This window comes from Vespula pensylvanica, chromosome 9 (assembly GCF_014466175.1).
Source record: "Vespula pensylvanica isolate Volc-1 chromosome 9, ASM1446617v1, whole genome shotgun sequence".
Classification (NCBI taxonomy): domain Eukaryota; kingdom Metazoa; phylum Arthropoda; class Insecta; order Hymenoptera; family Vespidae; genus Vespula; species Vespula pensylvanica.
Window position 1 is genome coordinate 4185775 of NC_057693.1, and position 22619 is coordinate 4208393.

Consider the following 22619-nt stretch of genomic DNA (forward strand, 5'->3'; position numbering starts at 1 on the left):
AAGTTTGAAACAAAGTTGAAAAAAGATTTTTAAAGAGAGACAGGGAAGGAGGGAGGAAAGAGTAGAAGATAGAAAGAGGTAGGACAGAGAGAAGGGTGACAACTGCTAGCTTGGACAGAGAAATCTAGGAGGCTCTCTCCATTAGTATTCGCGGAAGTGCTCCTCGCCCGATTGTGGAAGGTATTGTCGAGGAAGAATGTCCTCGTTGTCGAGTTCCCCTTGCCCCGCAAAAGAGCCCAGCAGAAAGTAGAGGAGGAAGGGGAACGGGGAAAGAGATAGAGTGATTTTACGCTAAGGAGTCACGAATCCAACTGAAATGTAATCACTTTGGAAAATAGAAACTCGTACGTTCTCGACAATGTCAATCGCGATTTGTCCAGGAACGCTTTCGTTTCTTTTAACGTATCACCAACAAGTAGTTGGTTCAGTTTTGTTTCCGACATTGAGAAGAAGAAGAAGAAGAAGAAGAAGAAGAAGAAGAAGAAGAAGAAGAAGATCCATCGAGTAAAGTTTCGATCGGCGATAGAGAAAGAGATAAAGAGAAAGAAAAAGAAACGTTTCGATGCAAGCAGATATTTTAATTGCGTCGTTCGCCGTTTGTACTAAGAGAGGGGTAGGTTCTAGTTCTGTTAGTGGTGGTAGCGATGATGATGAAGAAAAGAGATCCTGGATACTGTTCTCGATTTTACACAGACTCATAGAGACAGAGATAAATGGATGGAAAGGAAGAGAGAAAGAGAGAAAAAGAGAAAGAGAAAAAGAGAGAAAGAGAGAGAAAGAGAGAGAGGACGCACGGCACGATCGTTTGATTGCGGAAAATGACGGGCGGTGGTGCGAGTGGAAGTTTTGAGTGGGCGTCGGTCCTGCAGACAATGAGGCATTCAGGCCGGTCATTGTCAGGCCGACAACTGCGTTACAGTAGACAAACCCGAAATCACCGGCGCTATCGCCGTCCCAGATCCGATTATGCGAATAATAAAAAGCGTAGCAGGGGACGTATAGGAGGAGAGGAAGGGGTTGGAGAGGTGGAGAGAGAGAGAGAGAGGTGATGAAGGGAAAGGAGAACACGGGGCTACCAAAGGATAGTGGGTTCGACAATAACGCCGATGGTGTGCACGGTACTTCGAAGTTGCGCCTATGCCAACGCGTTCCCCACCGATATTTAGCTCTCGCAGTTTTTCAGAAATAACGATACTCGCTCTCTCTCTCTCTCTCTCTCTCTCTCTCTCTCTCTCTCTCTCTCTCTCTCTTACTCTCTTTTCTCAACTAACTTTTCCCTATGAATCGCTTGAAAACGATGATAAATATAATATTGCAACGGTATCATCCTATTCAAATAATTTATTTTATCCACGAGCTATAAACGAAGTATAGAATACTAATTAGAGAATACAAAGTCGTTTATCTCTAAGAAAAGAAAGTTAATTCTCTAAGGATTTGGAGAACAATAAAGACCGAGAGTAAAGGACGACTGTAATTATTCAAAGATATAAATATACATAATGTGTGTAGATATATATCTTAACAAAGACAATAGACACAGGTAAACGCCGATATGAATACGAATGGGACATCTTGAAGACCGATCTACCAAGAGTTTGCCTCTTCGACTTCGATAATGTCGATCGTTATCGACTTAATGCGGGTTATTATACCTGTCGATAAGACCGGATCGTTGTTCAAAGAACAGTCGAGGTAGAGCACAATTATGCGTCGAACTAGGGTCGTCAAGTCCGACAAAGTTGGAGAACTTGCTTAATTAGAAACGGTAGTCAGAAGCTGCCTTGCATTGTCCGGTTCTGTTGACTTCCGGCCACCCTTCACTCTCTCTCTCTTTCTCTCTCTCTCTATTTCTCTCTCTCTCTCTCTCTCTCCTGCTCGCTCTTTCTCATCCCTCCTTACAACCCTGAGAGAACGCGGCCGAGTGCTGATTGTTTCATTGTTTCCCAACCCCACTGTCAAATGCCAACGCATTGAATGGAAGTTATTGTTGTTTCAGGCCGCGTGGTAGACAAGGCTTTTCAGGAGAGTCCGATAGTCCTACCACTAAATGCCATTCCATGAACGAGGTGTCGACCTCGAAAGACGACGGCGAAACGAGCGCTTTTCGTCTTGCTATTTCACAGAAACGGTGTTACCGTGGTTCCCGTGGTAAACATTCAATGTAGACGTACAGGAATTCTCAAAAACGATCATATTACACATAATTATATTCGATCATTCTCGACTTTCTTCCTAAATGTTTCTATCCGAATGAATCTAATTCGATTTATGGACTAAGAAAATATAGTATATTCGGCCACGTTACATTGCAACACGATAGATAGAAAATATTATAGCAACAAGGGTGTCGAGACCTTTCCCTTTATCTCGATATTTTTCATCGACTCGAACGATAACTCGAGGCTCGACTAACCCCTCCCTGATGGTGTACGGTCCACAACGAAAACTAGTAAAATACTAGCCGAGCAACATTTCACGAACGAACCGCAGCGTGACCGCCGCGAACGATAGGATCGTCGCATTTCCCGTGGACGCTCGTATATAAGGTAAACTTATGTCAAACGTAAATTCCCCTTGGACTATCTTATCGCTAGTACGGTTTGCATGCTACCGATAGAGACCATGGCCAGACATTATGCGAAATTGAAAAACCGAAAGAGCCAACGCCACGTTTCCCGATCGATGAACTTCCGGTCAGTACGATCGACGATCTTAAAGACCGAAAGATTTATCTTGATGACACGTCGTCGTAAGTTCACTGGAGAAATCTCATAAAGATTCTCAATGTTTCATCCTATTTTAGTCGCACGACTCTATAGAATTCAGTCTTTTTGTTTACTTAAACAATTTAATATCTTAATTCTATTTCTCTCATTGGAAAGCACACGAGGAGGAAAGATCTTTCCCCTAAGCTATCTCTAAAGGAGATTCTCGACCTTTTAAAGAAATAAGTTCAAAGAATCGTGGCAAAGGGAGAAAGGCGAAAAAATAGGGAGGAAGGACCATTCCGAGGACACTTCATCACGATTTAACGTCATAAAAGTCGAATAAGGCCCGGTCCTCGTAATGCCCCGACACCTTCTCGCAAGGATTGGAAACAAAATGTCGTAAAATATCAAAACGGTAGCACGCCGGTAACGCCGACTCCCTTTTTTTCCCTCTTTTTTCTTCCTTTTTTTTTTTGTACCCACCCTGAACTCGATGACTCCAAGTACCATCTAGGACGTATATAAAATCGAGTATGGTAGAAGGGCGAAAGGAGTGGGTGGGGAGGTGGGGCTAGGCGAGACGGTAAATATAAATAAAAATGGAAAGCCGGCCATAATGGCCGGTAGAAAAGCATGACGCATACCCCAATCCATGGCTGTTTCAAATTGATATTTCGAAAGTGCTACCATGATCGTCGCACGTTCAAAAGTATCGCTTCGTAGCCCTTTTCTCTCTCTTTCTCTCTCTCTCTTTTTCTCTATCTATCTATCTATCTCTCTTTCTTATCATCCGCTTTCCCCGTTTTCTTTTCACATTTCTCTCTCTTTCTCTTTCTCTCGATGTCATCGCGATTCGTGCGTCAAAACTGATTTTATTTCCTCTCACCGATTCTCAGCAGCAATCCCGACTTATCGCCCAACCGGATGGGCAATTTCTTTACCGCAGCTGGAAAAATCGAACCACTGTTCTTGAAGAGAAAAGAGAAAAATAAAAAAAAGAAGGTGGTAAAAGGGATCTCGATATACCACTTACTAAACGGCAAAATCAATTTTAGAAAATTCGATACTCGTAAGGATCAGTTATATGCAGTTACATTCGTGAAATTTCACGATTATCGTCTCGCTAAACGAGTAATAACTATCTCTATCTACTCCACGTATATAATATTTTATATATATCGACGATCAAGGAATATTTACAAACACGCAATATCGTTACAGTTTCAACTACGATCTAATTTTCTTTAACTGGAACTATAAAAATGGAAATGACGGACGTTAGTCGCTATCGTTGGAAAATTTTTCAATCATTTTTATTCGAGCAATTATCTGAATAGAATTTGATATAACTAGATATATAGAAATTATTTCTCAGTGGAAGATGTATCTCGATGTAGGTTCAGAAAAATCCATGCACCGATGAGCATGGAACCGAGTCAAAATATAACGCAACGCTCTTTTTCTCTTCTCCATTTTCTTTTTTTCTCCATCTATCTCTTACGTTCTTTCTCTCTCTCTCTCTCTCTCTCTTTCTCCTCTTTCTATTTCCAGAACCAACAAAGGAAGGATTTGTCGCGAGACGAGATTTCACGGCTACCGACGACAAAACCTTACCTCCCCATCCCTTACCGCACACATATTCGTATACTTTGCGAAGCTTTTAGGCTGTTACAAATGCATACTCGTATGGTTCTTCTCCGTTCAAATTACGAGCAAGTGATTTCTTCGAAAAACGTACAAGTATATTTTTTATTTATTTATTTATTTGATTTTTTTTTTTTTTGGTTATTATCCATTCTAAATAGAAATATGAATAGATATAAATTTTTATTTCGAAACTTGTCGATATATCGCACGATTGAAAAATTATATCTAGCGCTATCATTATCATGAAAATGAAGATCAAGATAATAAACGAGAATAAGACACACGAGAAGAATAATGAGAACAACGACAACGACGTTGAACGAGAAGAACCATTAAGAAGTCGAGTAGAAGGAGAAATGGTGGCTATGGTTAAGATGATTCGCGTCAATTAATCTCCCTGTAAACGAGAGCATTTTCATTTTCGCTGATGCCCTACTCCTCGACCTCGGAGAATAATAATCCATCTTAAATAACCCGTAGGCTGAACTCCGCTGTGGCTTCCTGGGCTGCTGAGCTACCGAGGTACCTCCTTCTCCCTCCCCCCCCCCTCTCTCTCTCTCTCTTCCTCTCACTCACTCTCTGCAAGTACGGCAACTTAGCGAAGGCTAAAGTAATCTCGACGGAAGATTCAATTACTGGCCGTGAGTGCAGCTCGAGATTTAAAAACAGAAATTATGCCCATCGTCAGTCGCATTAGCCGACGTTCGTTCGTTTAGTACGTCCTCCTATAGCTGTCGTCTTCAAATTTCACAACTACGATAAAGAGGAAGGTAAATGGAATTTAGAAAAAAAAAAAAAAAAAAAAAGATCGAAAGATGTTCTATGTCTTTCTTGAGCGATTGAAAATATCAATTGTCGGCGGAACTCGAAAATTACACTTTTCACATGAGCAGAGGTTTGCCAATAAAATCTCATAAAATAATGAAGATAATTATATCTTCGGAAGAATTAAAAAGAAAAATATATTTTTCAACGATAATTCGTTTTTCTTTTTTTAATAATTTTTTTTCCTTTTTTTTTTTTTTTTTTTTTTTTTTTAATTCGACGTCACGTTATATATGATTCAATTTGTACAGATATCAGTCTGACTATTTCAAAGATAGAAATGCAGGTGTGATGAGAATATGAATAGAGGGTCTTTTTGATGACCACCAAGTGAAATTGTTCCTCGATAGATAGAAATGCGTGAAAGTCGGCAGACAAGGAAATGAAACGAACTGCAAGGGCCGCAAAATCGGCAACGGGGAAATGTCCGTGCCTTTGAAGATGGGAACGATAAACCTTTGAAGAGCTTATCCGCACGTCTGCCTTCGAATGGTATTCGCGAGTCGGACCACATCCGAGAGAACGAGCCGTATGAACGAATGAGACGAGCTTCTTTGCTTATGAAAATACGTTGCATTGATGTAATCCTAACTATCTCGCAAAATCTACTTTGATCATCGTCTCTTATCATTCTTCGTTTTAATTAAATATACGATCGAGCAATATTACATCATACCGTATATATATTAATTTGTGAATTTATTGTCTAACAAGTAGATTCTTTAAAAAAAAAAAAAAATGAATATTATACATTAATACATTGAGATTTTATCAAAGAGAATTAAATGAAAGATTCAAACGAGGAAAATTGTAAAAGTGAAGATAATTTTCTCGTAACGCTGAGAGAGACCGTCAATGTCCGATCATCCCATCTATGTTTCTTTCTCTCTCTCTCTCTCTCTCTCTCTCTCTCTCTCTCTCTCTCTCTCTCTCTCTGAGCAGAGATCGGTAGACGACAGAGAATGGTGCCTAAACCGAGATAGGATAGGAGCGAAGCGTGAAGAGGCCGTTATTGTGGGCGCTGACGCGCGTCATTTGATCGAGCACACTATCCAGAGTAAGAGAGAGAGAGAGAGAGAGAGAGAGAGAGAGAGAGAGAGAGAGAGAGAGAGAAGGCAAGTTTGTGTGTGCATCATTTCCCAGCGTGTCCCCTCTGACCCGCGGCTCGAGCTCGCAAACGCTCTGGCAAGTACTCGCGAGAGCGCTTCGAAGGGGTAGCCAAGTTGCGCAACCCTAGCCCGCAACAACAACGACAACAACGACAACAACTACGACAACGACAACGACAACGATGACGACGACGATGACGACGACGACGACGACGACGACGACGACGACGACGACGACGACGACGACGACGACGACGACGACGACTCGCTAGGGTAGAATTTACCCCGCAGGCCGGCCAACCTAATGGAAACAAGAAATTGCGGCAAACAGCGTTACCCACGCTTCGACGCCCCGTAAATATTGCGGGAGGGACCATCACCGAGTCCTCTCCCTTTCCTTCCCCTCTCTACCTACTTTCTCAAAAGGGATAACTATCAAAACGAGATCAACGTCCATTCGATCGACCAATCGACCCAACTTTTTGTTCAACATCTCAATCGATGATCACATATTATGCATATATCTACAAATCAGTATATAAAATGGTTTATGCATTTTTTCTTCTCTCTAATAGTTCTAATTAAATAATAATTGAATACATAATATCAATGTAATTGTTTTAACTACGGATAAAAACGTTTGTTCGGAATAAACAACATTGCTTTCTGGTACGGTTCTCTAAGTTTTTCTTTTTCTTCTTTTTCTTCTCCTTCTTCTATCTCGAAGAAAAGTCTGACGAAGCCACGGCAAACGCGAGAGTAACGGGAAGCCCGTAAATAGGAGAGAGAGCAAACAAACTTCAGGATGCTCGATTATTCTCCGAAGAATTAGGACGGCATTCAGTTGGGTGAAAATCATGGGCGCATTGTCGCGATTCCTTCGAATGCACGGGCCAATTGCCTCTTTTCCTCTCTTCTTCTTCCTTCTTCTTCTTCTTCTCCTCTTCTCTTCTCTTCTCTTCTCTCATCCTCACACTCTTTCTCTCTTTCTCTCTCTGTTTCTATCTCTGTCCCTCTCTCTCTCTTTTCTATCGTCCGTGCGTTTTGTCGACGCGTCTCGTTGAAGCCGAGCAAAAAGTCGGCATTTTGCCGTGCGACCGAATGAGAGTCAAGTTTTCGAATGTCGCGTAATGAGATTAGCTCCACGAGAAACGGTAATCAGGAATAAAAATGCGTCAACCGGCGGCATTTACGCTAACTAATCTCCTTCAGGAGCTTGCCTCTAACAGAGTTAGCCAAGGCGCCTGCCTTTTCCGACGCCTGGCCGGCTTGTTAGCTGGATAATTGGCCATTTTTATGCTAAGTAGTCGCTCGGCTGTTACGGCCGCGTTTTAGTTTCTCTTTATCTCAAGGTTTGCATTTGGAAATGCACGTTTTCGAGGTAAGAAAACGAAATAGACATAGAGAGAGAGAGAGAGAGAGAGAGAGAGAGAGAGAGAGAGACAGAGAGAGAGAGAGAGACAGAGACAGAGAGTACCTTCCCTTCAGTGATATCGCTTTGTCCACAAAACGATCGTCCCTATCAGCTTTCTATTTCGCTTATCTGTTCGTTTGTTTAGTATAGAAAATAAAGAATCAAATTAAATATGAATTTCCCGTGTTAAGTAAATACCTGTTTGCCGGATAATAATTTTCCGTAACTTATAAAGGACTCTCTTTCTCTTTCCCACTCTCTTATAAGATATCTTAAAAAGAAGAGATAATCGATCGGCATTGACGTAGATATATTCATTATTTCATTATCCATCGTATTCGTCGGCTCGTTGACCGTACAACTTTCGTTGAATTTTCACAGATAGATAACTCGAATGATGACGACGTCGGCAATAGAATTACGTTGGTTTATTGGATCGACTCTCGCATCGTAGCGTCGTTCGGTAAAGAAAGAAAAAGGAGAGGAGGAACAAGGCAGGACTTATAACCTGAGAGGGTAAAAAGAGAAGGAGAGAGAGAGAGAGAGAGAGAGAGAGAGAGAGAGAGGTGGGGAGGAAGAGAAACAAGGAAGCTCGAAAATCCATCTAGTGATTTCACAGGCAATTATGTCGAAGCGTCCCGGTGCGGCTGAGTTACTCTTATTTAACGCCAATGTGAGCCGAAAGCACGCCTCGTCGAGCTTGCACCGCGATCCCGTTTGCGCAAAATTGTCAATGATAGAATGGCAGATTGAAACGTCACATTGAACGTCTCGCAGCACGGTTTTCCTTTCTCTCCTCCCTTCGTACTCCCACCCATCGAACGAACGCGCAAAACTTCAACGCTACCGATTCATCGATCTGTCCACGTCGTTTCGCTGCGATCCTGTTGGCGAGCACCGTGCGAAAATTCGCGAGCGAATTTACCGCCCCGTCCGTGTGAAAAATTAGAAATTCTCGCGAACGTGCCTTTAAAATGTCTTCCGAAATCGATTCGGATGAAATCGTTCTCTCCTTTTCTCGAACAGACGACATCATGCGTTCCAGTTTGTTCGTAGATATAATGTAAAAATCATTACTACGAATCCCTAGGAAAAATATATAGAATACTATTTCTATTATTTTCGCTCAACTCGAATGAGACAATATATTAATCCTAATCCGATCTTTTATTATTAAATTTTATCGGACGGTAACGTTTCCGTATCCGTTATATCTATCATATAACTGGCCAATGTCATATAACAAAAATATTTATTTTTTCGAGATTAAAATGTTTCGCGCGCGCGCGCGCGCGAGAGAGAGAGAGAGAGAGAGAGAGAGAGAGAGAGAGAGAGAGAGAGAGAAAAGAAAAGTATCTAAATACCTGTAGTACCTAGATAATTCTCCGTCATATAAAATATTTAACTAAAAGAACAATCAGACTTTGAAGATAGAACTTCGACGATAAGTTAAGCCTTGGCCTATCTAAAAGAAATAGAAAAGTGTCGATAAAAACGTTACGGGAGAAAAATCATAGGATGGCCGATAGCCGTCCGCAAATACGAAGAAACGGACGAAGGGGTATAGGACGTAAAGGTCCGAAAGTTTCCGTGATAAATTGCATTCGGAGAGAGAAGTCTCATCCACCATCCCCGCTCGTAACCCTCCACAAAAGTATCGACGATTCCTCTTCGCGCTGGTTGAATCGAATGAAAAGAAAGCAGCGGTAAGAGAACGATAACTCGATTACCGGAGACCTAGATAAATACGCGAACGAACGCGAGCACCAACTGCGTTTCAACGTTCCATGCTTTTCCCTCTCGTAGTAGTTGGTGAGAAATATCGGAGAAGTGCATTACGCATTTACGAATGTATTCTTTCCGTTATTCTCCTTTTTCTTCTTATCTTTTCATTGTCATACTTCGTTTGTAACAATTGATTTTTCTACTTGAAAGGAAACAATGGATCAAAAGAAAGAAGAAAAAATAAAGGGAGAAAGAGAAATCCAATAATTTCGTTCAAACGTTTTTCCCGATCCAAATCCTTTAGTTATTTCAATAATTATAACGATATTTACAATGGAAATAAAACGTATAGGAGATTAAGAGAGAATATTAGTAGTGATAATAGTAATAGATAATAATAAAAATATTACAATTCAATCGACTTTATCGAGATTGATAAATCGTGTAATATTTTACGACCCGTTATCCTTCTTTTAACTACAAGAAACAACACGGCTCGTGCGAACGTTCTAATCCTGAAAGCTTGTAGGCTTGTAAGGACGAGATTGGAGTGTCGGTGGAAAGCTCCGAGCGATATCGTCTACGCGTTACTTAGCCGCTTTACTCGTTTCGGCCAAGAGTAGAGTTAGATCTAAGAGAGAGAGAGAGAGAGAGAGAGAGAGAGAGAGAGAGAGAGACAGAGAGAGAGAGATGATGTGTTTGTGTGTAGTGTGCGTGTACATGAGAGAGAGAAGGTGGCAAGAGCCGAAAGCCAGAGGCGGATGTCGCGCCGGGCTAAAGTTAAATTAAATCACGGGCGAAGGCAGCTAATATTGTAGTTTATCTGGCGGGACATTAGCGTCGGTGAAATATGCGCCTCTCCTTCGCCCGAACTTAAAATCAAGATTCCCCGAAGTTCAAGCGCGCGACTAGGCTCGCGCTGCTAACTCGCCCAACCACCCACCCATCCTCTCTCTCTCTCTCTCTCTCTCTCTCTCTCTCTCTCTCTCTCTCTCTCTCTCTCTCTCTCCCTCTCGCGTCTTTTCCGTGTTTCCTGCTAAGTCGCGCGTGAAAATACTAATTATTATACTGATTATTAATACGAAAAGTTGCCGAGCCGCTATACTCAACCCCCTTTCGCGTTACTACTACCTGCCGTTTAACGTACTCTTCCAGAGAGGATGAGCAAGATGACGTGGAAGGAGGAAAAGGAAGAGGCGCTCCGCCTTCGCGAGAAACGCAGCCATCCGGATTATGCTTATATGTATACTCGGTTAAAACGAGGGAAAAGACGAGCCCTGGATACCTAGCGAACGACTAAAAGCTGTCGTTTGTCGGAATAATTCGGATATTTCTACCAGAACGAATTTCAAACGAGAAACGTCAATATGTCTAAGATTTTCTCCTATCCATTATTCGTTGATAAATTATACGCGGTAATAATTGTGTCGGATATTATTCGGACATGTGAAGTTTGTTTTAAACATAAAGATATTTTACTTACATATTCTTCATGATTATAAAATATAAATGAGCTAGCTCGTATCACGCTAACGTTGCCTTTTGATTCTTCAACATATCCTCGACGAAAGTGTCGCCCTTCGAGAACCTCGTATAACTATGATAATAAGATATAAAAATGTTTATTAATTATTGGGAAATATTGAATCGTCTACATTAATAACTTACATTCTTGTATATTTCTCCATTTCCGTGGAAGACAGAGACGGTTGAATTGATTTTACAGACTCGACTAGATGTTTTTGAGTTACTTTGATATCCGTAAGTTGAAGATTCTCTTCCTATCGTATAAAAAGAATTATTAGAAATTGAGACAATCATAAATTTTCTTTAAGAACAACTTCGAGAACTGTAAATTTAATCTAATCTTATACATTTTATGTGCCTATTTCGTTGATTTCTAAATTAGTTAAGTAGATACACTACAACGTAAGTCTACCTATACGCATTATAAAGCTTATCGGTGTGCAAGGCTACTCTCAAATCGCGACGCGTTTAGGAAACTCGCTTGCTAATTAGACGAACAGTTTGGATAACCGGTGTTCTTCCGGTAGGTAAGTACCGTCGTAACTTTGTTTTCGACGAAGGAAGTTAATTAATAATTTCCTCTCACGTGGAACGCCTCCACGGTGTCCCATGCGAACGTCTTCCCAAAATGTCGCAGATTCCTTCGCTTTATTTCAATTCATTCATTCCGATTCTTTTGTCACGTTATATATACAATTTCTACGAAAACTCGTGTACCTATATTTTCCTAGGAAAATGTTGTATCTCTAAAAAGAATTATTTCTATCAATCAACGAGACATTTTATCAATTATCATTATTCAATAGACACGTCAGAACAACCGATCGATAATTGAACCCAACGTCATTGTTGGAAAATACGTTCAACGTTAACGAACGATCCCGATAAGCCCTGGAATGATTTTGACTGCTTTTCGATCCTGCAGAGACGACAGGGTAGTGCATGGTTCTAAGTCGTGTATCATTATAACGCATAAGATAATAACCCCCTCGACGTTCAGCGAGGCGTAGGCCAAGATGAAGTGGAGCGAGATCGAGGGATGGTCCCGTACTCTCTTGGCGTGTGCTAATAAACCTTGCTCTCTACGTTTCTCCTCAGTTATATCACACTACCTCTCTACCAAGCACGACGATGGCGGCACTGATGTTAGTGATGGTGCGATATAGTAGATGTGTCTTTCGTTTATATCTTATATGTATATACGTCTATGTAAGATACAGACCTAACGATATTATCGTCATTACGCACTATCTTACTTCGGAAGTTCCCTACAAATGATTCTCAGTGAATCTCCCTTCATTCACACAGAAAATGCTTTTCATTATTGGCGAAACGGCTCGAGAGGGATCGTTAGCGAAGTGTCCTTTTTTGGCAGGACACAAAGGTTTCAATTAAATCGTATATCATTCGCTTAAGAATCAAAAATAAACCACTATGTATTCTAGTAAAAAAAAAAAAAAGTGAAAACTATATTATTATAAGCAAAATATTTGTATTATTTACCGGTATGATTTCCACAGCATCTTCAAAGGCAGCTAATTTAGCTTGGGTAATTATCGCATTCAAATCTGCACCGGTTAATCCGAGAGAAGCGCATGCGATTTCTCTCAAATCTAATTCCATTACGTTTATCTTCTGGGATTTACACAGAACATGCAATATCTCTTCTCTCTCCAACTAGTAAAATAAATGTAAAATTGATGTTAGGAAAATGTTGGAATATCATTGACTGAAATGATAGAATATCGCACCTCATTTGGTAATGGACAATATAAAGATTTATCTAAACGACCGGGTCTTAAAAGAGCTGGATCTAATAAATCTGGTCTAGACGTTGCAGCCACTACAGCAACGCCTTCTCTATCTTCTATACCATCAAGCTGGGTCAATAATTGGTTCACCACTCTATCCGTTACACCTGTACTATCATGTCCACGTCTGCAGAAAATGTTTAACATCAATATAATACTTGAAATAAATCATTATATTTCGAATAATTTACCTTGGAGCAAGACTGTCGAATTCGTCAAAGAAAAGAACACATGGTTTTGCGCGATGAGCCCTAAAAATATATAATTACACATAACAGCTGATTAATTTTTTTTTTTTTTATTTTATATTTTCATCGTATAACATACCTTTCAAAAATGTTTCTTACTGATTCTTCACTCACACCAATGTACTTGGATAATAATTCAGGACCCTAATCGAAATGAATGATAGCATATTTGAATGATAGCATTCATTGATATAATCTCATAATAAATATTTCCGTACCTTCACACTAATTAAATTCACACCACATTCACTAGCTATCGCTTTACCTAACAGAGTCTTCCCTGTACCTGGCATACCATACAACAAAACTCCATTTTGAAGCTTGATCGGAGCATTTTTAAATATTTCAGGATACTTTAATGGCCAATGCAAAATTTCTGTCAAGGATTTTTTTACTTTAACTAATCCTCCGATATCTGACCATGTCTGATCAGATCCTTTATATAATTGGATACCTTGCAGAGACAATGGTTTATAATTATTCATCACAGTAGAAATATCGTCCTCTGTGATAACGATCGGTGGTTTGATATCTTCTTTTGCTGATCAGAAACGATCGAATTAATTGTCATTCATTAGAATGTCTTTTTCAACGTAATCCACAAACATTCGAGATTTATTACCACAACGTTTCCAAGCGGCAAACGTCGCCTTATCCGCCACATCAACGAGATCTTGTACCATCCATCCCTCCGTCTTGTTACCATAGTAATCCCAATTCACGTTGCCAGGCACGTACAACTTGTCCTCGAGCATTAATTGCAAAATATCGATTCTATCCGCCTGAGGTGAGACAAATTAACGAACGTATACTCTAGATCGATGATACGAATTTTCACAGACGAATGATTTTAATGTTTTAAAATGTCAATGAAACGGAGAATTGTATTACCTTTTCGAGGTTCGGTATTGATAGAACTGTTCTGAAAAAGTTTAATCCTCTAGATGGTCTCATTTTTTTACCAATTTTATTTATGCCAACGCATGTTGCTACGATCGACACGTAATGGGATTCTTGACATTGCGTTACGGTGTTGATGATCATATCAGTAATTCTAATACATTTCCATAAAAGCGTAGTAGAATTTTTTAAAATACAATTAAGCTTTAATACCTAATATAATAAAATTTTCAACATAAAATACCTAGCTGCGTTAACCGAGTCAGGAGTATTTTCTTCGTTATTTGATGATACCATAGTAATACTATCGATATCTTCCAAAAATAATATAGATGGTTGATGATAAATACATTGAGACATCGCGGCACATACTATCTTTTGTAACATTTCTACTTTTTTTCCTGTATGCAAAAATAAAAATCTATATTCACTTTATAACTTTATAACTTAATAACTTTATCATCATTGAAATAAATAAATTATGTGTAGTAATATAATACCCTTCAACGATATGCAATCGATCACATGAGTATATACAAAATACGGCGATTTTTGCAATCTTTTTATCAATATTTTACATAACGTTGACTTTCCTGAACCGATCTCACCGCATATTAAAATATTTTCTCTATCATACTCGAGATTCGTTGGTGCATTTAATCGTAAACTGAGATCAAGGGTAATTTGGCACTCCGAAAGAATATTTTCTAAATATCTGTAATATATGATACCGTCATTATTTTCCGTAAATCAAACATATATATATATATATATATATATATATATATATATATATAAGTAGATATGCAAAGTAGGTAATTACATACCTCGTAGAAATTTTCTTGTAAAAGGCATCCTCTATATCATGTTCCAACGTTAATAAATCATCTACATCTAATTTCGATTTAAGATGAATCGTAATAGTTTTTAATAATGTTTCGTCGAGAAAAGAATAAGTACATTTCTCTGGTAAGAATTTAACGATACATCGATTACCGTTATCGAGCATAATAGGAGCACATGAATTTAATAAGATTTTCTCGTGAATAGAATAGCTCGAAAGAAAATCTTTGATACTTTGCAAGGAGGTCGTTTGAATCGTAGGAAAAATTTCTATTGTCAAAGGAATCAAATTTTTCTCAACGTCGATCGCTGTTAACACGACTTTTCCACCCATTCTTATACGCAATCCAATTTTTACGCTCTCAGAAATATAAATATTACTGTGAACAAAATCGAGCTTGAAATGAATTTTATCTATACTATCCGAACATCGATCCAATATGTCTTCCAATACGAAAAGTTTCACAGTTAATTCGAAAGATAAACTCGGAATTGGCGATTCTATATTTTTCAAAAAATTTGTACTTTGTGTGTTGACGTTTACTTGTTCTTCCGATACTTTTTTCATTTTACAAATTATACCACCATTCGTATATTGCACGTCTTTTGGTACGTGACGACGCGGTACAAAAATGTGATAAGGAGATCTTAAAATAATATCAAAAGGATTAGACCCATCAAACGAGCTAAATTCTGGAAGGAAGTGAACTCGATAGACGACAGATTGATTTCGTCCTTTTCGATAATTTTGCAGCAATGCATAATTTTTGTCAACTCCATTATTATTGCAACTTTTCGAAAAAGTAGGTATAATTTTTTTTAACGTATCACGAAAATTGAATCCATCGACATTAGTGAATTCATTAGATTCTATTTGTTCTTTTACAGTATTCTGAATCGTATTGGTCACGTGAAGTTCCGTAAATTGTTCCAATTTTCCACAAGGAAAATTTGGTTCGAGCATTTCTGCAATCGATTACAAATAAAAAAACAAAAGAACACGATAAGTTTTAATTAACTATAATAAATGTAAAAATCACTTGCCTGTAATTAGAACTATAGTTGAAAATTTCGAAACCCAAATTACTATAGGCTGATCTTTCGCTACTATTTGAATTTTATTTAACAAAGTCGATTGAATTCTATCGACTTGAAGTTCCTGTAATAGGGATATAAAAAAACGTTTAAATTCTACGATCGTTTAGTAAGTAATATTAATTATATAATTAGTAACAATCATCGTTAAACTTTACCAATATCTCCCGATCTTCATTTGTTTCCGGAATGACCGTTATACTTGTCAAAGATGGCGCATCTTTAACGAAACGTACAAATACCTCATCACCGTCCTCTATGTTCAAAGTTTTCGCAAAAGGCCTAGCAAGGCATAACGTTCCGTCGGTAATTTGTTTCGGACTACATGATAAAAAATAAGTCGCATCTTTGTGTAACAGCGCAATTACGTTATTCTGCGATAAATAATAATTATATTAACAATAATTATATCAAATAAACAAAATTCTAAACGAAAATTATCATTAATATATCTAATTAATAAAAAACAAATAAAATTATCGACATCTAACAGTCGGTAAGATCAGAAATATAGAAACCAACAGCCCTGTCATCTAGCGACAGTAATGAAAAAGATGATAACCTTAATATCAATCGGTTATAATTTGTAGAATTGGCATTTCTCAGAGTTTATACTACTTGATATAGTAGCCTGTATGGTAGCATATAATTTAATGAAAAAAAAAAAAAAAGGAAGAAAGAAAGAAAGATAGAAAACACTAACCTTCGTTCCTTGCTTACGTAGCCAGACATCCGAGACATAAGCGAAACAGTTATCGATTTTAATATAACGCACTAAGAATCGTTCTTGCATTTTGATGCTCGATACGTGTTACAAAGCAACGTTTGGAAGCGCATAACAAAATGCGCGAAAATACAACAGCAGCGTCGAAAAAACAACTAACAATTACGAGCTCTTTTCCTCTTCCTCGCACTTTGGCGTTCTATGCACGAAAGAAAGATTAAATTTCACGTATGTATGCATATACATAATAAGTTTTTATTGCAAATGTTCGATAATGGTAATTTTTAGGTTAAGAAACTTAACTAATGAACACTACGTCCTATATATGTATAAGTTGTTTTTTAACGCGATCGGTAACTTTTGTGACGTATGAATAAATCTAAGATCAAAGGTGAATAAAAAGAAAAATTAGATTGTAACGAAGAGTTGTATGTAAAAACGATGCGTTACCGAATCTCTTTATTCATTTGCTTGTATCGTGAACGTGCGTCTGAATGCATCGAATTATTTTAAATAAAGTGCTTAAAGAAATGCATATGGAACGACGATGTGTTTGTACTCTTAATTGTTTCCAATAGAGTTTCAAATTTATGTTTGGTACCACATACTTTTCTTTTTTTCTTCGTTCATTATACTTTCTCACAATGTCACCAACCTTGAAACGCTATAGACATAAATGTCAGATAAAAGAGAAAACTTATATCACTAAAAAATGTTACATTCAAGCGTGAACTCTGAATATGTATAATCTTGTAAACGATATATTAATAACATCATTCAACTATTATTTTTTCTAATCTTTGACTGATACTTTATAAAATGTTTCTTCGATTCACAATTCTCTTCAATTGCGTTCTCGATAAAAAAAGAAAAGAAAGAAAAAATATAAGAACGATCTACGTAATTCGAATACTCTCTCGGCTACTTTACAGAATTATAATACTTACTAACTATATATAATTATATAATTATATAACTTACTAATATCCTTTCTTTTATCCTTATAAAAAAAAAGTTATAATTATCAAACATTCGTTTACAAGAATATTTTGAAAACTAGATTCACACGATTTATAAAATTCAAAGAAAGCGATAAACTAAAGAAAGTCGTAGATAATGCAAAGAAATAGAAAGAGAAAGAAAAGTTTGTTTAACTCAAAGAAATCAAGAAATCATGTTTCTTTGATAGATGGCATATCGAGCAGTAAACTCGCGTTTTGATTGGTCTACTGAAATGTAGAGTGACCAATCCTAACATATGCGTGCATTAACCGTGATATTTTGAACTGTTTTGAAGCAGCGTCAACTTCAGTTGCTCTATCGAAACGAATGGGTCGTGTAGTAACGTTCTGGTCGTATAGAAAATTTATAAATGTGAAAATTCATCCATTTTCAAGCTTTACATATATTCACAAATAATTGTTTTCTCAGGTAACTTTTTTCTGTGTACTTTTTATCTCAATATTATATTTCAACGAAAATAACTATATTCATTTATATTCTAATCGTCGAATGTTTTTTTGTGTACGGAATGGTGGCTTCTGTGATTGTTTCTAAGAGTTTTAATTTTCTTTATTTTATGTTATACTTTACTGGTAAAGTACTCGAATAAAATGTATTCTCAATGATTTACAAATTTAATCGAATATTAATACCCTTCGATTTATCGTGAAATATAATTATTCCTTTTATTCCCGCGTTTTCCGACTTCATCTTTACACTTGCGAAGTTTATTACTAGCTCTGAAAAAATTAAATTGTTCGATCAATTTATCACAAAAAGTAATGCGATCTTTTAGTACATGGAAAAAAGTAATTCTTCGATTTTTATTATTCATTGATAACAAAATCTAATTTAAAGAAATAATATAAAATACGTTGCTTGTCAGCTAACTATTCATTTCGTAGACGCACTATTTTCTTTGCTTGATGAATATTTCGGAAGAAAGAGAAAAGTATAATTATGAGATATAAATCTCGAAATTAGAATCGACAATATTTTTTTTCTGTGATAATTTATTATTGATATTTATTTATGAAATCTACAAATTCTTTTTCAGGTTTGCTGCAAATGTACAAGTATTTGAAAAAAAAGTGTGTGTGTGTGTGTGTGTGTGTGCCTGCGCGCGCGCGCACGCGCGTCTGTTTAAACTAATCCAAATTTTTATATTACCTATCTTTTTTCTTTTCTTTCTTTTTTTTTTTCTAGTAATTAATAAACAAATTTTTAAGTTGAACTGTATTAAGAAAAATGGTACCACCCAAATTATCAATTGGACAAGCCAAATCAAATGGTGTTACTGTACCGTTAAGAAAAAGAATTTCTACACGAAGTCAGAATTTACTTGTCAATAATGCGTTACTCAAACAACCACTTTTAAACAAAGATCTTCGTAGTAAAAGAAAAGCAGATGCATCACCATTAAAAGAAAAAACTGTTAAAAGATCTGCTTTGGGAAATATTACAAATGTAAGTGTTTTGTATTTAATAGGAATCTTTTTAAAATACAAATTATTTTATTATTCTTTTTTCTAGGCTATTGGGAAACCATTTGGAACTCAACAACAAGAACCAAAGAAAGTAGTTAAGAAGATTGCTACAAAGACCAAAACAATTATTCAAATTAATTCAAATAAGGTAACAGAGAAAATAGTTCCAAAACCAGATACTGCAGTACCAAAGTCAAAGCCAATACAACGTGTCAAAGCGATTAAGCATGAAGAAGAAAAGTTGAAAAGTAATAAAACTGAAACTGTTAAATGTAGTTTAGATTCAGAGAAATCTGAAGATAGTTCGTTGTATTGGAGTGCATTGGAAGATGTATCGGATAATAATATAAAAAAATTTGAGAGAGAAAATAACAAGGTAACTGTCTCTTAACGATAATTATAATTTTGATATGCATATGATATATTAATATAAGATTGTACTCTAGATAATGTTATTTTATATAACTGTATATATAAGTTAAAAATGAATATATATTTAGGCTGAAAATAACGAGAAAAATGAAAATAATGAGAAAAACGAAAAAAAAGAAACACTACAAATTGACGATACTACATCAGGTAGAGAAGAAGAAAAAACATGTGTTACTAATAATTTAAATGCTGTACCTGAGAAAGTATTGCCTGAAGGTGTCCAATGGGATTTTGATGCGGAAAATTGGTTAGATCCATTCCAAGTATCAGAGTATGCTATGGATATTTTTAATTATTTAAAGGAAAGAGAATGTTTATTCCCTGTTGGAGATTATATGGACAAACAAGTGTGTCTTTCACGTTGGATGCGATCTCTATTAGTAGATTGGATGGTTGAAGTACAAGAATCTTTTGAACTCAACCATGAAACTTTATACTTGGCTGTGAAATTAGTTGATCTCTACTTAACAAAAGTCACAGTTGGTACAGACACTCTGCAGCTATTAGGTGCTTCGAGTCTTTTTATAGCCAGTAAATATGATGTAAGTAAAATTTATAATTTCCAAATATTTTCTTTTACGCTTTTTTTTTTTTAAGTATAATCATATGTTACATACTTGGATATAATTTTTATGTATGTATTTAATCTAATTAGGAAAGGATACCTCCAATGGTTGAAGATTTCTTGTATATATGTGATGGTGCTTATACACAGAGAGAACTTATCAAAATGGAAATAAATGTTTTGAAAGTAATAGATTTCGATTTGGGTATACCTCTTTCATACAGATTTCTTAGGCGATATGCTAGGGTAAATCTTTTTATTTTATAATTGAGATTATTTTTTATAATAATCAATCATATATTAATAGAATTTTATTTACATGTAGTGTGCAAAAGTATCAATGCCAACATTAACTCTGGCTCGATATATTTTGGAATATTCATTGATGGATTATACAACCATTACCTATAGTGATAGTAAAATGGCAGCATCTGCTCTTCTTCTTGCACTTCAAATGAAAGATTTAGGTGGATGGACCCCGACTTTAGAGTATTACAGTGGTTATAACGTTGATGATATAAGAGATATTGTTCGTGTTTTAAATGAAGGACTACATAGAAAACATAAAGAAGCATTAGTAACAATTCGCAATAAATACAGTCATAAGTAAGTAGATACTTTTAATACCATAAATTATGTTACATATATATATTTTTTTTATAACAAGATTCTTTTAAAATATGCAAGAAATAGATATATAAGCAACTACATAAAAACATCTACCTAGTAAATCAAACGTTACTTACTTTTTAGGATATTCTTCGAAGTAGCAAAACTGCCATTAAAAGATACTCTAGATATTTAAATACTTTAAATAAGCATTTGAATGTAGATAGATGCTTGTATAATTATTTTAATGCATAGATTTTACTATCATTATTGGTTAATCTATGCATTAGCTAAGACTTGATAAAAACAGTCACAAGCATCAATATGCAGATCGTGATACACGGATAAGCACAGTTTGTTTAATGAATAGGAAAAATGAAAATATTTTGAAGTAATTGTAATTACTATCGTAAAATATTTAGATGAAGTATATTGAATGACATTGAAGCTCTATTAGAGCTTTGCATAACCACCTTCAAAAAGTGTACACAATATTTAGTTATTCATCTTCTTTTTTTTTTTTATTATTATTATTTATACATATCAATATTTTCTCTATTGCTCTATATTACGATCTATTTTACGATTTTTGTTAACAAAATATATTTTAGCGTCACACTTTTATACTTCGAGACAATGATTTAAAAGTATTTAAAATATGAAAGCTGAGATATAATACATTTTATTATATTTTTTTTTTCTTTTTTCTTTTTTTATATGATATACATTGTACTACAACAGACCCATTTACATCGCTGTAATTTGTGAATTACTTTTATATGAATTTATATGTACACATATAATACTACATTAAAAAATTATGTAGTGTTCTTAGAATATGTCAGGGTACTCTTAGTGTATTAAAAGTGTGGCGCATTGTTATGCACTATTACATCTTATATAGACTGATAAAAGTAATAGAATGTTGGTAAACAAATATTTATCAAATTGTCCACTGTTTATACAGAATGTGCGCAACGATTCCATAGTATTTTACTTTTTAAATGTATAATGACTGAATTTGATAAATATTGTAGATAAGAAAAAATTTATAGCATGCTTTTACTTTTAGAAGTTCTAAAAAACGAAAAAAATATTATGGTACGTTCGTTGTAAGGTTCAACAAAATATTGTGGAATCAGATTTTTACAGATAATGAATGTTTTCACAATAAAAAACAAATTTCACGATGATATAAAAAGAAACTCATATATTTTATTTATATTCAGATATATACCGTCAAATTGAATATAGTTTTTGCAGTATATCAATGTTTGTATACAAATTAATTTGTTATATATATAATATGTGGTTAATCTTGTACATCCAGCTTTTGAAGCATTCCAAAGCATAACAAAACAAAATTAATTATAATATATTGAAAATTATCACAAAACGAAATTATAATATATAAAAAATTATAGTTACACTTACATTCAAACTTTCTTATAAAATAACACTATAATTATATAAAATACCACCTGTGATATCAACATTTAAAACAAAAGTCACAAATTTTTGCGTGTTAATTGCACATTGCAGTCATTTTTGTATAGCAATATAACTTGTATACTAACACCAAGTTAAATTATATTGTGTATTAGCAACGGAAGATTTTTTGCTAAATGTATGTCAAATTCACATATATAATTGTACATACTGATTATTGTGACCAATATGTACATATGCTCATAAGGGATAGGTCAAAACTAGAAGAAATTTTTTAATGTAAAAGTTAATAAGAGATCTAATGTGCAGTTATGGAACTTATTGAAATTAGGTGGTGTAAATATATATTTTCTATCAAATATGTAAGTGACTATGATTTTATAAGTGTGTCAACTATTATAAATAATAAAACCATGTGATGATTGTTATTTTATTGAGTTTATTGGTAAGCTGCATGAATATTTGTTAGGTGAAAATTAAAATATGATAATGGACA

At 35.7% G+C, this 22619-nt stretch overlaps 2 protein-coding genes across 10 annotated transcripts in view; one reads left to right on the forward strand and one right to left on the reverse strand.

The window, feature by feature from the left end:
* LOC122631951 (peroxisome biogenesis protein 1) overlaps positions 1 to 16698 on the reverse strand; it is a 115987-nt gene extending 99289 nt beyond the window's left edge. For all 7 annotated transcript variants that reach the window (XR_006327792.1, XR_006327791.1, XR_006327793.1 and 4 more), the window contains exons 1-15: positions 16559 to 16698; positions 16014 to 16229; positions 15805 to 15919; positions 14745 to 15726; positions 14418 to 14632; positions 14162 to 14318; positions 13909 to 14071; positions 13640 to 13799; positions 13236 to 13558; positions 13097 to 13161; positions 12961 to 13020; positions 12710 to 12896; positions 12462 to 12635; positions 11100 to 11212; positions 10915 to 11028 (exon numbers count right to left, since the gene is read on the reverse strand). Coding sequence is in view for 4 of the 7 variants with exons in the window: in XM_043818209.1 (XP_043674144.1) it covers positions 10956 to 11028; positions 11100 to 11212; positions 12462 to 12635; positions 12710 to 12896; positions 12961 to 13020; positions 13097 to 13161; positions 13236 to 13558; positions 13640 to 13799; positions 13909 to 14071; positions 14162 to 14318; positions 14418 to 14632; positions 14745 to 15726; positions 15805 to 15919; positions 16014 to 16229; positions 16559 to 16648 (3093 nt within the window). In the remaining 3 variants the exon portion in view is untranslated. The remainder of the gene's footprint in view (positions 1 to 10914; positions 11029 to 11099; positions 11213 to 12461; positions 12636 to 12709; positions 12897 to 12960; positions 13021 to 13096; positions 13162 to 13235; positions 13559 to 13639; positions 13800 to 13908; positions 14072 to 14161; positions 14319 to 14417; positions 14633 to 14744; positions 15727 to 15804; positions 15920 to 16013; positions 16230 to 16558) is intronic.
* LOC122631953 (G2/mitotic-specific cyclin-B3) lies at positions 16668 to 22551 on the forward strand. 3 transcript variants are annotated; one of them, XM_043818217.1, is made up of 7 exons: positions 16668 to 16807; positions 18788 to 19048; positions 19115 to 19444; positions 19569 to 20042; positions 20156 to 20311; positions 20391 to 20671; positions 20819 to 22551. In XM_043818217.1, exons 2-7 carry the CDS (start codon positions 18830 to 18832, stop codon positions 20868 to 20870), a joined length of 1512 nt encoding a protein of 503 aa, XP_043674152.1. In that variant the 5' UTR covers positions 16668 to 16807; positions 18788 to 18829; the 3' UTR covers positions 20871 to 22551. The 3 variants fall into 3 exon arrangements, with proteins under 3 accessions (XP_043674152.1, XP_043674151.1, XP_043674153.1); XM_043818216.1 differs by lacking the exon at positions 16668 to 16807 and adding an exon at positions 17573 to 18010; XM_043818218.1 differs by lacking the exon at positions 16668 to 16807 and adding an exon at positions 17573 to 18010 and having other exon boundaries at positions 18811 to 19048.
* Positions 22552 to 22619: the final 68 nt, after the last annotated feature.